Here is a 12,032-nt window from a genome sequence, read left to right on the forward strand (position 1 = left end):
TTAACCAATAAACCATAACTCAGCTCCAGGGTTTGCTGCTCAGAATTTACCTAATGGATATCCCCGATATCCCTCATTTGGAGATGCTTCATCCCATCCCTCAAGCAGACATCCTTCTGTGGGAAGTGCACGCCTGCCTTCAGTAGGTGAAGAATCTACACATCCTTTGCTTGTAGCGGAGGAGCAAGTAAGCATATACTTCTGTCTTTTTTTTTTTTTTTTTTTTTTTTTTTTTTTTTTTTTAAATTTTTTTTTTAATTTTTATTTATTTATGATAGTCACACAGAGAGAGAGAGAGAGAGGCAGAGACACAGGCAGAGGGAGAAGCAGGCTCCATGCACCGAGAGCCCGATGTGGGATTCGATCCCGGGTCTCCAGGATCGCGCCCTGGGCCAAAGGCAGGCGCCAAACCGCTGCGCCACCCAGGGATCCCCCATATACTTCTGTCTAATGGGATAATGGATTGTGTGGAGTTAAAACGTTACTGTGCTGATACATGAAAATTGTAGTCTGTCTGAATTTTAACTTTCATTATTTGTTTATGACTTATAGTGAAGAATCAGAGGAAACAGCATATATTTTCTAACATATGCAAAATAGGTGTAGCATCACAATAGTCTGGGCTCACAGGAAAGGGTTATCTATAAATAAATACAGATATAACTAAATAGTTCCTCTTATGGGACGCCTGGGTGGCTCAGTGGTTTGGTGCCTGCCTTCGGCCCAGGGCGTAATCCTGGAGTCCCGGGATCCAGTCCCAATTGGGCTCCCTGCAGGGTGCCTGCTTCTCCCTCTGCCTGTGTCTCTGCCCCTCTCTCTCTCTGTGTCTCTCGTGAATAGATAAATAAATAAATCTTTAAAAAAAAAAATAGTTCCTGTTATAATAACCTCCAATGGATTTGGAAGTGATACTGCTTTTTATATTAGTGGATTACTAGCAGGAAGGTAGATTTTTGTTGTCAGTGTTTTTATGAAGCTATTTGATGATTCTGACTTGTATTTTTCATTGGTGGAATGAAGTTATTGGTTGAACATTGTCTATATATTAATTAGTTATTCTTTTGTAAACCAAAAGGTCACATATCATGAAGAAGTTTTTTACTATTTTAATCTGTTTCTTTGTGTTCTTTACGTGATAAATGAATTTTTATGTTAGTTACTATAATTATACCTCCCTCAGATTTTGCATTTTATTTTTTAATTTTTTCAAATTTTATGTATAGTCTTCTAAATTTTTTTTAAGTTTTTTTTATTTTAATTTTAATTTTTTTTTATTTTAGAGAAAGAGAATGGCAGGGGGCAGTGTGAAGGGAGGAGAGAATCCCAAGCAGACTCCCTCCCCTCCTCCCCCATGAGTGCAGAGCCTGATGCGGTGCTCAATCCCACGACCACAAGATCATGACCTTAGCCAAAAACCAAGAGTTGATGCTTAACCGACTGAGCCACCAAGGGGCCCCTAATCTTCCAAACATTTTTATGTTGTTTTTCCCCCAAAATACCATTGACCCTTTATAAACAGTGATGATTTCTGAGTAGGTGGTGTTTATTTTTATATCAATGCATTTTATAGAACTTTCATTAAATCTAGTAGGGTTTAATCTTTTTATTTGATCACATTATCTGCAAATCATGATAAATTTGTCTCCTTTTTAAAATACTCTTACTATTCCTTATTTTTGAATCATGTTTTAATGCATTGATGAAAATTTCCAAAACAACATGAAAATGCTAATCTCAATTCATTCCTGATTTTTTTTAACAGAGTGCTTTTCGTGTATCAAGTACAATGTCATGTGTTATTTTAGAGTAGTTATTCTTTTATCAAGTGAAGAAGATCTTTCTACATTCTTCCCCTCTCCCCACCTTTTCCTTAGTGAAAACTGGGTACACAAGCCTCGAAGGGAGAGTATAGTGAGAGAGAAAGTTAATCGATTAAGTTAACTGATATGATCAGCCTTTTTTGGTTTTTGTTTTAGGCAAGTTATTGATTCACTTTCCTGTTTTGTTTTAGGTACATACCTATGTCAACACTACAGGAGTGCAAGAAGAGCGGAAAAACCGCACAAGTGTGCATGTCCCATTGGAGGCGAGGATTTCTAATGCTGAAAGCAACACACCAAAAGAAGAACCAAGTAGTATTGAGGACAGGGACCCTCAGATTCTTCTTGAACCCGAAGGAGTCAAATTTGTCTTAGGACCAACCCCTGTTCAAAAGCAGTTGATGGAAAAAGAGAAACTGGAGCAACTTGGAAGAGACCAAGTCAGTGGAAGCGGTGCCAATAGCACAGAATGGGACACTGGATATGACAGTGATGAGCGAAGAGATGCACCCTCTGTTAACAAACTGGTGTATGAAAATATAAATGGGTTATCTATCCCTAGTGCCTCAGGGGTCAGGAGAGGTCGTCTGACATCCAGCAGTACCTCAGATACCCAGAATATCAACAACTCAGCTCAGAGAAGAACTGCATTATTAAACTATGAAAATTTACCATCTTTGCCTCCTGTCTGGGAAGCCCGCAAGCTTAGTAGGGATGAAGATGACAATTTAGGACCAAAGACCCCATCTCTAAATGGCTACCATAATAATCTAGATCCAATGCATAACTATGTAAATACAGAGAATGTAACAGTGCCGGCAAGTGCTCACAAAATAGAATATTCGAGGCGTCGGGACTGTACACCGACAGTCTTTAACTTTGATATCAGACGCCCAAGTTTAGAACACAGGCAGCTCAATTACATACAGGTTGACTTGGAAGGTGGCAGTGACTCTGACAACCCTCAGACTCCAAAAACACCTACCACTCCCCTTCCACAGACCCCTACCAGGCGCACAGAGCTGTACGCTGTGATAGACATCGAGAGAACTGCTGCTATGTCAAATCTGCAGAAAGCACTGCCGCGAGACGACGGTACGTCTAGGAAGACCAGACATAATAGTACTGACCTGCCCATGTGAGCCCGGAAAGCGGTACATTGTTTGCACCTTTGTGAAGTTTCAAAAAATGAAGATGCAAGTGCTTCATTTTCATTTCTAAACACTAACTCCTTTTATAGACTGATAAGATTTTTTTTCTGACTATTTCATGTGCTTCTTTAACTAAAGGGAATTAACGTTAGAGCAGGTACTCATTAAAGAACACTAATTTCAGTACATACTACTCATTACTGTACAGCAGCATTCCCATTTTCACAGTGCCTATTTAAAATGAGAGTTGAAGTGAGTGACATGCTGGTTGATTGTTATCAATATTCCGGACTTACGCATATCATTCATGTCTAAGTCATGGTTGGCGTTTAAAACATTTTATAAAGCCTCTTGATCATGTGCATTGCTAACAGATAACTCTAGGCTTTGAAAGTAATATTTGTAGACTCACTATTCATGGTATATGGCCTCCAGCATGTAACATGAGGAATCCTTTATTTCATTAATTGTAGGCTTTTTGCCTTGAGCCAAAACATATGTAAAGGAAATAGAAGTACCACACCTCCTTATATACCAGTCAGTTCCTTTGCCTTCTACGTTACTAGAAAGAGTCCTGTGCCCATGAATAGGGTTTGTTCTCGGTGTGTCGAAAGGCAGGAAGGAGTCAAAATTTTCTCTTTACTCATCTCATGATGTCATTTGAAGGGCAGGCCCAGATAATATCTTAATCAGAATTACACTAGACTCCAGAATCAGTCTCAGGTCACTTTACCCAAAAACATTTGGAAATCTGAACCAGGATCTCTTGAAAGTTGCTCTCCCATAGATTATGAACAATAACATTGTTTCCTGGAGGCATCTGGGCCATTAGATTGCCATTTACCTTCAGTTTTTTCCTTTGGTGTTTGGGATGTCTTATTCTGTTGCTTACTGTCTTTTTCAATTTAAAATGTTTGAGTTTGTATATAGTTTTGAAATTGGACTACATGTTCGTTGTTGTTTAGTTTGCATTTCTGTCGAATTGTGGTTTTGAAGGTTCGTTTGGAACTTACTGTTATTCTGTAACAGGGTTGCCCTTGTCCAGTATTTATTTATATGCTGTTTACTTTTCAAGTTGATAAAAACATTCACGCAATTTGAAATTTCACTCGTGTCCATAGGTGATCTCTTTAACAGTTGAGGAAAAAAAAAAAAAAAAAAAAAGAAGCTACTTTTCACACGCAAAGTTCCCTAAAGGTACTGTGTTTTCTCTGTGGGCACTCTCCCCAGCACTTTAGCAGCGATTCCCTCATCACACGGCTGCAGTTGTTCTTTGCCCGCAGTGGTGTTCCCCCACTCTGCTGTCCTTTCACTCATAGATGGATCTTTGGTTATCCCTTGATTTCAGTAGAATGTTAGGATCGTGGCCAGCATAGCAGGTACAGTGGAAGTCTTACAGCAATGAGATTGTGTCATAATTTAGGATTTAAAATGAATTGAAGTTTATATAAACTGAAGAGAGACCGTATGTCGTAACTCTCGGAAAGTCAAGAATGTTCCAGTTTCTCAAAACACTAGGGAAGACAAGAGACGGCAGAGCGGAACGGTTAGGTTACTGTTTTCTCTAAATGTTGAGGAAGTTTGAGATCATGATTTGGATCTATCGTCCAGATGTAACTAAGGTCTCAGTCATACAGCACCCAACCTGACCAGTGAATAACCTGATTAATTATGGGACAGTGAGTGGATTAGCAGAAGAGAGTGGGACCATTATAAAGAAAATAAATTATTAAAGCTTGTCGTTATTATTTTCAGTGCCATTGGTTTATGTGCATAGCAGAATTTTCTTTCTTTCTTTCTTTCTTCTTTTTTATTTTTCTGTGAACCTGGTGCTTACTAAAGTGTTCACTGTGCTCTAAGGAGAGAACATTGGTATTGGTGTGCAGTTTCCATTTTTAATGTATTGTTCCATTTATGCTTTCCTCTGAGTAGATTGCTAATCGTGCCAAATTTATGTGATGGTTTTTGTAACGTGGAATAAGAATTATAATGGAACCAGTACATGTGGTTTTCTCCAAAACAAGCAGTCAAGACAGGACCTCCAGATGAAAGGGCTGACCTACTGATTCATTTTGGAGGTCGGATACTTTATTTTCTTTCTTTTCCTCACCATTTTCATTTTCCTCTGGATTCTAATTAGTTCTTATATATTTTAGGTAGCTCCAATATAATCATTGCAGTTTATGCTTTAAATACTGTGTGCTTTAAAAATGAAAATGGGACCAATTTGTCTGCTAAGAATTTGATTTTAGGTACTATGAGTATTAGGAAGATGTATACAACTGGTGTTTATTTCCAGATGTCTCTGGAAATCACCTGTGTTCCTATTTAATAAAAAGTAATGTAGAACACTACTTGTCCTTTGCAGTAGTCTAGTCACGGGCATTAAGCTCTGTCCTGGAAGAATGTACCTGTTACGAGGTGCATCGTAGAATGAGATATTTTATTGGGTATAATTGTGGCCATATGTTTCAGATTTTTCTGAGACAGACCTAATTTTAGATATTTTGTTCTGTTGATGGACCATGTGACCCCACTTTCTGGTTTTGGAAATATAATCATTGTCCATATGCTTTCCCCCCAATAGAGTCCTCTTTTATCCATACAGGTGATAACAGTCCTTTTTATCCCACATCAGAGGTTGGAAACTGATATGGGTATTACCTGTGTTTTTTCTTCATGTATTTTATTTCCCAGTTTCATCTTCCTTTAAAAAATGAAAATATGGTGCCTTCCCTCCCTCCAGGAAGATTGGCAAATAGTTCCTTTTATTTACTGCTGCTGTGGAGTGATGAGATATGCACTTTACTCTTGAAGACTCAGCAAAAAGCTTTTCACTTCCCAGTATATCCAGAATAGATCACATTTGGGACTTATGAAAATTTGCCAAGCAATCTTTGTTTTTATAGATATTAATGTTGACCCCACAGTTCAATGTTATAAGTCAAGCTAGTGTTTGTTTATCCCTCCCCCCCTCAGAAAAAATCTGTGGCACAACATATAAAAATGTACCTCAATAATGTTCTATTAAAAATGGGACAGGGGCCTTATGTTTTCATAATTTCCCAATAATGTGCCACCATATTTTTGCCTCAAGGTAAAGGTTTTAACAAGCTAAAAAGTACTTCCCACCTCCCCCTGTGCTGTTCCTAACCCATAATGCCCAAGTGTTTTGTGCAATGTGTAGTGTGTGTGTGTAAATATATATATGTGTATAAGTGTATATGCATATATATATATATATCTCCTTGAAATAGACATACCATCAGAGACAACATTCAGAAGTAACTGATGTATTGACATCTTATTCATATTTCTGATATGTGAGGTATATGGTACTAATTACCTTTCCCTGTTGTTTGCCAAATTTGAATAAAGGCATTGGTACGAAATTAATAGAATGTATAGAAAATGTTTTTGGCTTGAAAAACTAACATTTTATGACATACCACAATATACTCTGCCCATACCAGCACCCTATCTATCCTGTTCTTTACATCCCTATTCCCCATTCCTACTTCCTCATTTTTTGGGGGTATAACACAATTCTTTTGTAGCATCAATACAACTGCAATTCTATGACAATTGGACAATAATAGCATGGAAACGGACTGGTATTAATAGTACAGTAGTCACCGGTGTGCCACATTTGCATTAGTAAATGCAAAATATACATTTTATAAAGGAAAAATTTTGTGTTATGTTTTTATTTTCATTACATTGTATAATATTGTAAGATTATTGTACGTCCTAATTTGCATTATAAATGTTTTTTTCCTACAGTAAAGGCATAAATATAGCAACTTTGTATAAAGGTAGCTTATTAGATTTTTAATTTTTTCTTTTATAAAAAATTGTCTAACAGTGGGACTACCATTGCCAAATTGTATATGAAATAGGAATTTTATCCCCTATGGTTAATTTCTTTTATAAACATTCCGTATTTCTCTAATAAAAGACATAAGTGATACTGTACTATGCATAAATTGTATATTAATGCTGTTTCATATCAGCATTTTAAATTTTGGTTTGCATTTTTAATACTGGCAAAATTTACCACTGTTGATTAAAACCTTGTTGTATATGTAACAACATCTTTTGCCCTCTATCCCTTCCTACCCTTTGTTCTCTGTTTCTCCCTATCAGTGCCAACTTCATACATTTTGTAGCATGGCAATAAAATATAACTTTTACACTGAGGCCAAGTGTGGCTTTTTGGAGGACGTGGAGCTGGGAGGATTGCCCTCTAGTCATTCTTTGCATATGACTTTTTGCCATATAAACCGTATCTCCAGGCATGAGAAGTTTTCTCATATATGATGTAAACATGCTTTTAAGGACAAGTGTGAATGTGCTTTTAAGCTTAATTTTTGTCATAACAAATAACTAATTTTTTATCTTTGGAAAAGTCAGAGTTCTTGAAGTACAATCGAACCTTTATTAACTGGAGTACTTAAAGAATAAGCTAATAATTGAATTTAGTTCAACAAGGGCTAAGCAACACATTTTTAAAATCCTTATTTATTGTAGAGTATTAGTATACTGTCCTAAAGATTATATGTAAAATATGGTTTAATCTTAGATGATTTAGGATCTTGCAATGCCTTACTGTTGTCATTCTGGCATAAATTTTCATAATGAGGTACTCAAGTTGATACTGGAAGCTGAGCTGACTATACACTGACCTTAAGCATTCATGAAAAACTGCTTTGTTGAATAAAATCTGATCAGAGTTCTTATGGTTACTTTCCCCTTATTGCCGAAAGTAGATTGCAATAAAACCCCAATAAAAGTTTGGTTGGATACCTATTTAAAGTTTTCCTGTATTTCTATGTCATACATTTCTTAAGACTTTACGGTAAGAGGTTTTGTTTCTTAGTCCCATACCAGTGCCTCCATTTTCAAGCGATCATATAGTGGGCTAAGGATCATGTGTCATCAAAGTGAAAGGAAACTATAAGTAGTTGACAGACTCTTCGTGGCTTCATCTATGCAGTCATCCTAGCAGTTCTCAGCTTTGGGACTCCAGACCTGTTTTTAAATCACAGTGTGACAGTACAAAGCCTATTTAGTAGGTACAGCTCAAGATGGAGATCACTTAGACAACGAAGGGGTAGACACATCCACCTGTACCTGGCTGCTTTACTATATACCAGACAACCATGGACCCATAAATCGGTTAAGATGTGGCAGGGACATCACCTTGGGAAATTTGAGCATTTGGTTTCAGAAAGTAAAAACTTCTTTGGATTATTTCTGTGTTTTTCTTTTGGTTCCTTTGAAGATAGCTCTTCACATTTTTTTCTTATTTAACGAATGAGCACCAACGAGGCTCTCTGCTCCTAATAAAGATGCAATCCTTGTGCTCAAAAGGATTGGTAGTTTAGCTCTTCTAATGGGGGCAGTGCTCTTCTTCCCTGCCCCTCCCTCCAAAGAACTAAGCCCTGAGACAAACTGTATATCATAAATTCTTCTGATACCTCTAGAATGGTACTAGCTATATACTGTAGGAGAATTGAAAAAATTGTTACTTCAATTCTTAATAACATAATAATATAAAGGCACACAAAAAGGAAGGGCGTCAAACTCAGTCTAAGTAAGATTTTCGAGAAAAGCCTAGAGGAGGTAATCCCTAAGGTGTCTCATGAGAGTCTTCATAGATTTAGAGGACGTTCAGAGGAAAGGTGGTCTTAGGGAGAAGGAGTAAATTTCAAGGCACAGTTATAAATAACTATACATAGACCATGATTGTCCAGTGGTGGCAAGGGGTTCCATATGACTGGAGCAGAGACTGCAAAGGCAGGGTAGGGGACAGAAAAGGGGGAAGAGGGTACCTGGGCGGCTTGAGTGATTGAGTGTCTGCCTTCAGCTCAGGGCATGATCCTGGGGTCCTGGGCTCGAGTCCCGCCTCAGGTTCCCGGCACGGAGCCTGCTTCTCCCTCTGCCTCTGTCTCTGCCTCTCTCATGAATAAATAAATAAAATCTTTTAAAAAAATAAAAGGAGGAAGAAATGAGGGTACATATGTGTAGAACACTGAAGAATTTTTGTTTTCTCTGAGAATTCGGAGGATTTTAAACAGTGGAGAAACAATAGATTGCTCTGACATCAACATGAGGAACACTGGAGGATGTGATGTTTTAATGAAGCAGGGAGACTGATTCAGGCTCTTACAAAAATGGAAGCAAACTGGATAAATGCCTCTTCAAAGGCATTGTTGAAAGAGTATTTAGGTTAGTTATCCAGTGCAACAAACCACCCTAAAACAGAGTGGCTTAAAGCAACAAATTGTTATTTCTCCCATTGCTATGGATCAGGGTGGGCAGACCTATGGAACACATCCAAAGTTAGAAAACTAGTCAACTAGAAGAGATGAAATCCAAACCCATGCAGCCTGGATCCAGAAGCTGAGCGTTTAACCCCTGGGGTACAAGGGTTTCCTACCCTTGTAGGAGGTAGGAAAGGAGGAAGAGTCAAAAACACATGCAAAGAGGAAAGGACAAATTGCTGAGAGTCCCCAGATAGGTGGTCCCCTCCTGGTTGTCCCTGGCTTAGCTCCACAGGTGGCAAGGCCTGCCTCTCAGTCCCCCATCCAAAGGCCCCTGACAATCCCCGCCCCCCCCCAACTTCTCTAAAGCCCAGAAGGGAGGGGGCATTGATTGCTGTCTCCATCACCCAGTCTCAGGCCAAAGGAAGTCTCAGGCCTGCCAGAGGACCTAATAATGTTTCCAGGTAAGTGATTTGGCTCACCATAAAAACAGACCCTTTGGGGCGGCCCAGGTGGCTCAGTGGTTTAGCGCCACCTTCAGTCCAGGGCCTGATCCTGGAGGCCCGGGATCGAGTCCCATGTCAGACTCCCTGCATGGAGCCTGCTTCTCCCTCTGCCTGTGTCTCTGCCTCCCCCTCCCTCTGTATCTCTCATATGAATAAATAAATAAATAATTTTTAAAAAGACCTTTTTAATATTGTGCAGGCCTCTCAGCTTCTCATTGAGACTCTTCTCATCCCAGACTTGGGATCTGCCCATTCAAGTGCATTTCCTGCAAGAAGAGCACGTTTTCAAAAAAAACTGTTGGTAGAAGTAAAATAATTTATGTCCAATCTGAAGACCCCTTTTCATGGTGGACCTTGAGAATAATGTAAAGCATGGTCAGCAAATTTTTCCTGTAAAGGATCAGATAATAACTATTTTAGGCTTTTGGGCTAGACAGTGTGTCACAGCCACTCTGCCACTGTATCATTCTGGGTCACACTGCACAGCATAAAAATGAATGGGTAGGGGCAGCTGGCTGGCTCAGTTGCAAAAGCATGTGACTACTGATGTCAGGGTCATGAGTTCTAGCCCCACACTGGGTGCAAGATTACTAAAAAAACAACAAAAATGTAAAAACCCCAAAACTTTAAAAATATGTATATTAAAATGGGTATGCTTATGTTCCAACCAAGCTTTATGGACACCACAATACAAATTTCATATGATATCAGCATGCCACGAAATAGTCTTCTTTCTTTCCTCCATCATTTAAAAATGAAAAAACCCATTCTTAACTCTCCGGCCGTAAAAAATCAGGTGGCAGGTCGGATTTGGTTTCCTCCCCAGAGCCTGTCAATCCCAGACGTAAACTATTCTTAAAGTTTATCTCAAGAGTTAAAAACAATTAAAAATGGGAAACAGGGGATCCCTGGGTGGCACAGCGGTTTAGCGCCTGCCTTTGGCCCAGGGCGCGATCCTGGAGACCCGGGATGGAATCCCACGTCGGGCTCCCAGTGCATGGAGCCTGCTTCTCCCTCTGCCTATTTCTCTGCCTCTCTCTCTCTTTCTCTCTCTGTGTGACTATCATTAAAAAAAAAAAAAAAAAAATGGGAAACACCCACCAGTGTTAGCAACTGCAGGTAAGTCCAAGCACTTGCTAAGTGATCCATTCATTAGTCAAAGGGAGAAAAGGGGATCAGTCGGTAAAAGACAACTAATAGATTTTTTTAAAGCACAAGCATTTTACTGCAACCATCCTGGCCGGTTAACTTCAAATAGAAAATTTTGTCTTTTATTTTTATTTATTTTTTTGAAAATTTTGGTTTTTATTTTTCTTTATTTTTTGAAAGTTTTGTTTTTTAATAATAAAACTGAAATATGTGGGATCGACCTTAGTCTGTACCAACACATCATGTAAGAGTTTACTAGTCGTCTCTAGTAGTGGAGGGGAGAAAAGGAGCAAAATGTAAGCCCTGAAAATGAGCAAACTGGGCACAGATCTCCACCAGCCTTCACAAGACTGTGTCCTAGACAATGTCCCATTAAAAACCGCTTTTTAAAATGCAATAAAAGGAGCGTAAGTTCAGAAACCATAAACGAGTGAGAAAATGTTGGGAAGAAAAATTTTTTCTTTTTGAAGACTTCCGGCTTCATTTTATACTACTTTGACATGGACTGTATTTTCAAAATGGCTTTGTTTTTGTTTTTCTTGGCAAGTTTTATTGTGAGTTTTCTAATTATGAAGCAAAATCTCTTTTCTCCAATATGCTTTATGTGATAGTATTTAAAATTGCTGTGAGTTATTATGTCAAAGAAGTAATTGGCCTTTCTGAGCTGATTTTTCCATCTTTTATAATTATCTTTATTAAAAAATTGTACTTAGAAAAAAAAAGGAGTGTAAGTCTTCCTCGTCACTCAATAAATAACGCTTAAAATTAAAACAGCAATAAAAAATATTCAGTAATATAAGGTAACCCTCCCCCCCAAAAAATAAAACACCTGTCAAACTGCACAGCTTGCACAAGCTGAATGTGGTTGCTTCTGGGGAAAGAAGTGTGGCTGGGGAATTATTTTTTCGTTGTTAGTCTCTAACGCTCGAAAAGCTGAGCATCTGTGATATTTTTAGGGCGAATTTTTAAAGATGAAATTGGGGGGAGGGGCGGAAAACTCCGTTGCTATGGCAACGCGAGGCTCGGCGTCCCCTTTGTTCGCCGCGGGCTCCACCCCTGACGTCGGCCCCGCCCCCAGTGGGCGGTGCCGCAGGGGGCGGAGCGTGAGCCGAAGCCCCGCCCCCTCCCTGTGACGTGCTA

General features: G+C 38.9%; 1 protein-coding gene and 1 long non-coding RNA gene across 9 annotated transcripts in view; one reads left to right on the plus strand and one right to left on the minus strand.

Moving 5' to 3' along the window:
- The window catches only part of FRS2 (fibroblast growth factor receptor substrate 2), a 110,828-nt gene extending 103,048 nt beyond the window's left edge, over positions 1-7,780 (plus strand). For all 8 annotated transcript variants that reach the window (XM_035721722.2, XM_035721723.2, XM_025476628.3 and 5 more), the window contains 2 exons: positions 24-187; positions 2,012-7,780. In XM_035721722.2, coding sequence (XP_035577615.1) covers positions 24-187; positions 2,012-2,962 — 1,115 coding nt within the window. In that variant the 3' untranslated portion in view covers positions 2,963-7,780. The remainder of the gene's footprint in view (positions 1-23; positions 188-2,011) is intronic.
- Positions 1-11,914, minus strand: part of LOC112677871 (uncharacterized) — a 42,535-nt gene extending 30,621 nt beyond the window's left edge. The window contains exons 1-2 of the long non-coding RNA XR_003147243.3: positions 11,722-11,914; positions 9,925-10,009 (exon numbers count right to left, since the gene is read on the minus strand). This is a non-coding gene — a long non-coding RNA (uncharacterized LOC112677871). The remainder of the gene's footprint in view (positions 1-9,924; positions 10,010-11,721) is intronic.
- Between the last annotated feature and the right edge of the window lie 118 nt (positions 11,915-12,032).

This window comes from Canis lupus, chromosome 10, assembly GCF_003254725.2.
Source record: "Canis lupus dingo isolate Sandy chromosome 10, ASM325472v2, whole genome shotgun sequence".
Taxonomy (NCBI): domain Eukaryota; kingdom Metazoa; phylum Chordata; class Mammalia; order Carnivora; family Canidae; genus Canis; species Canis lupus.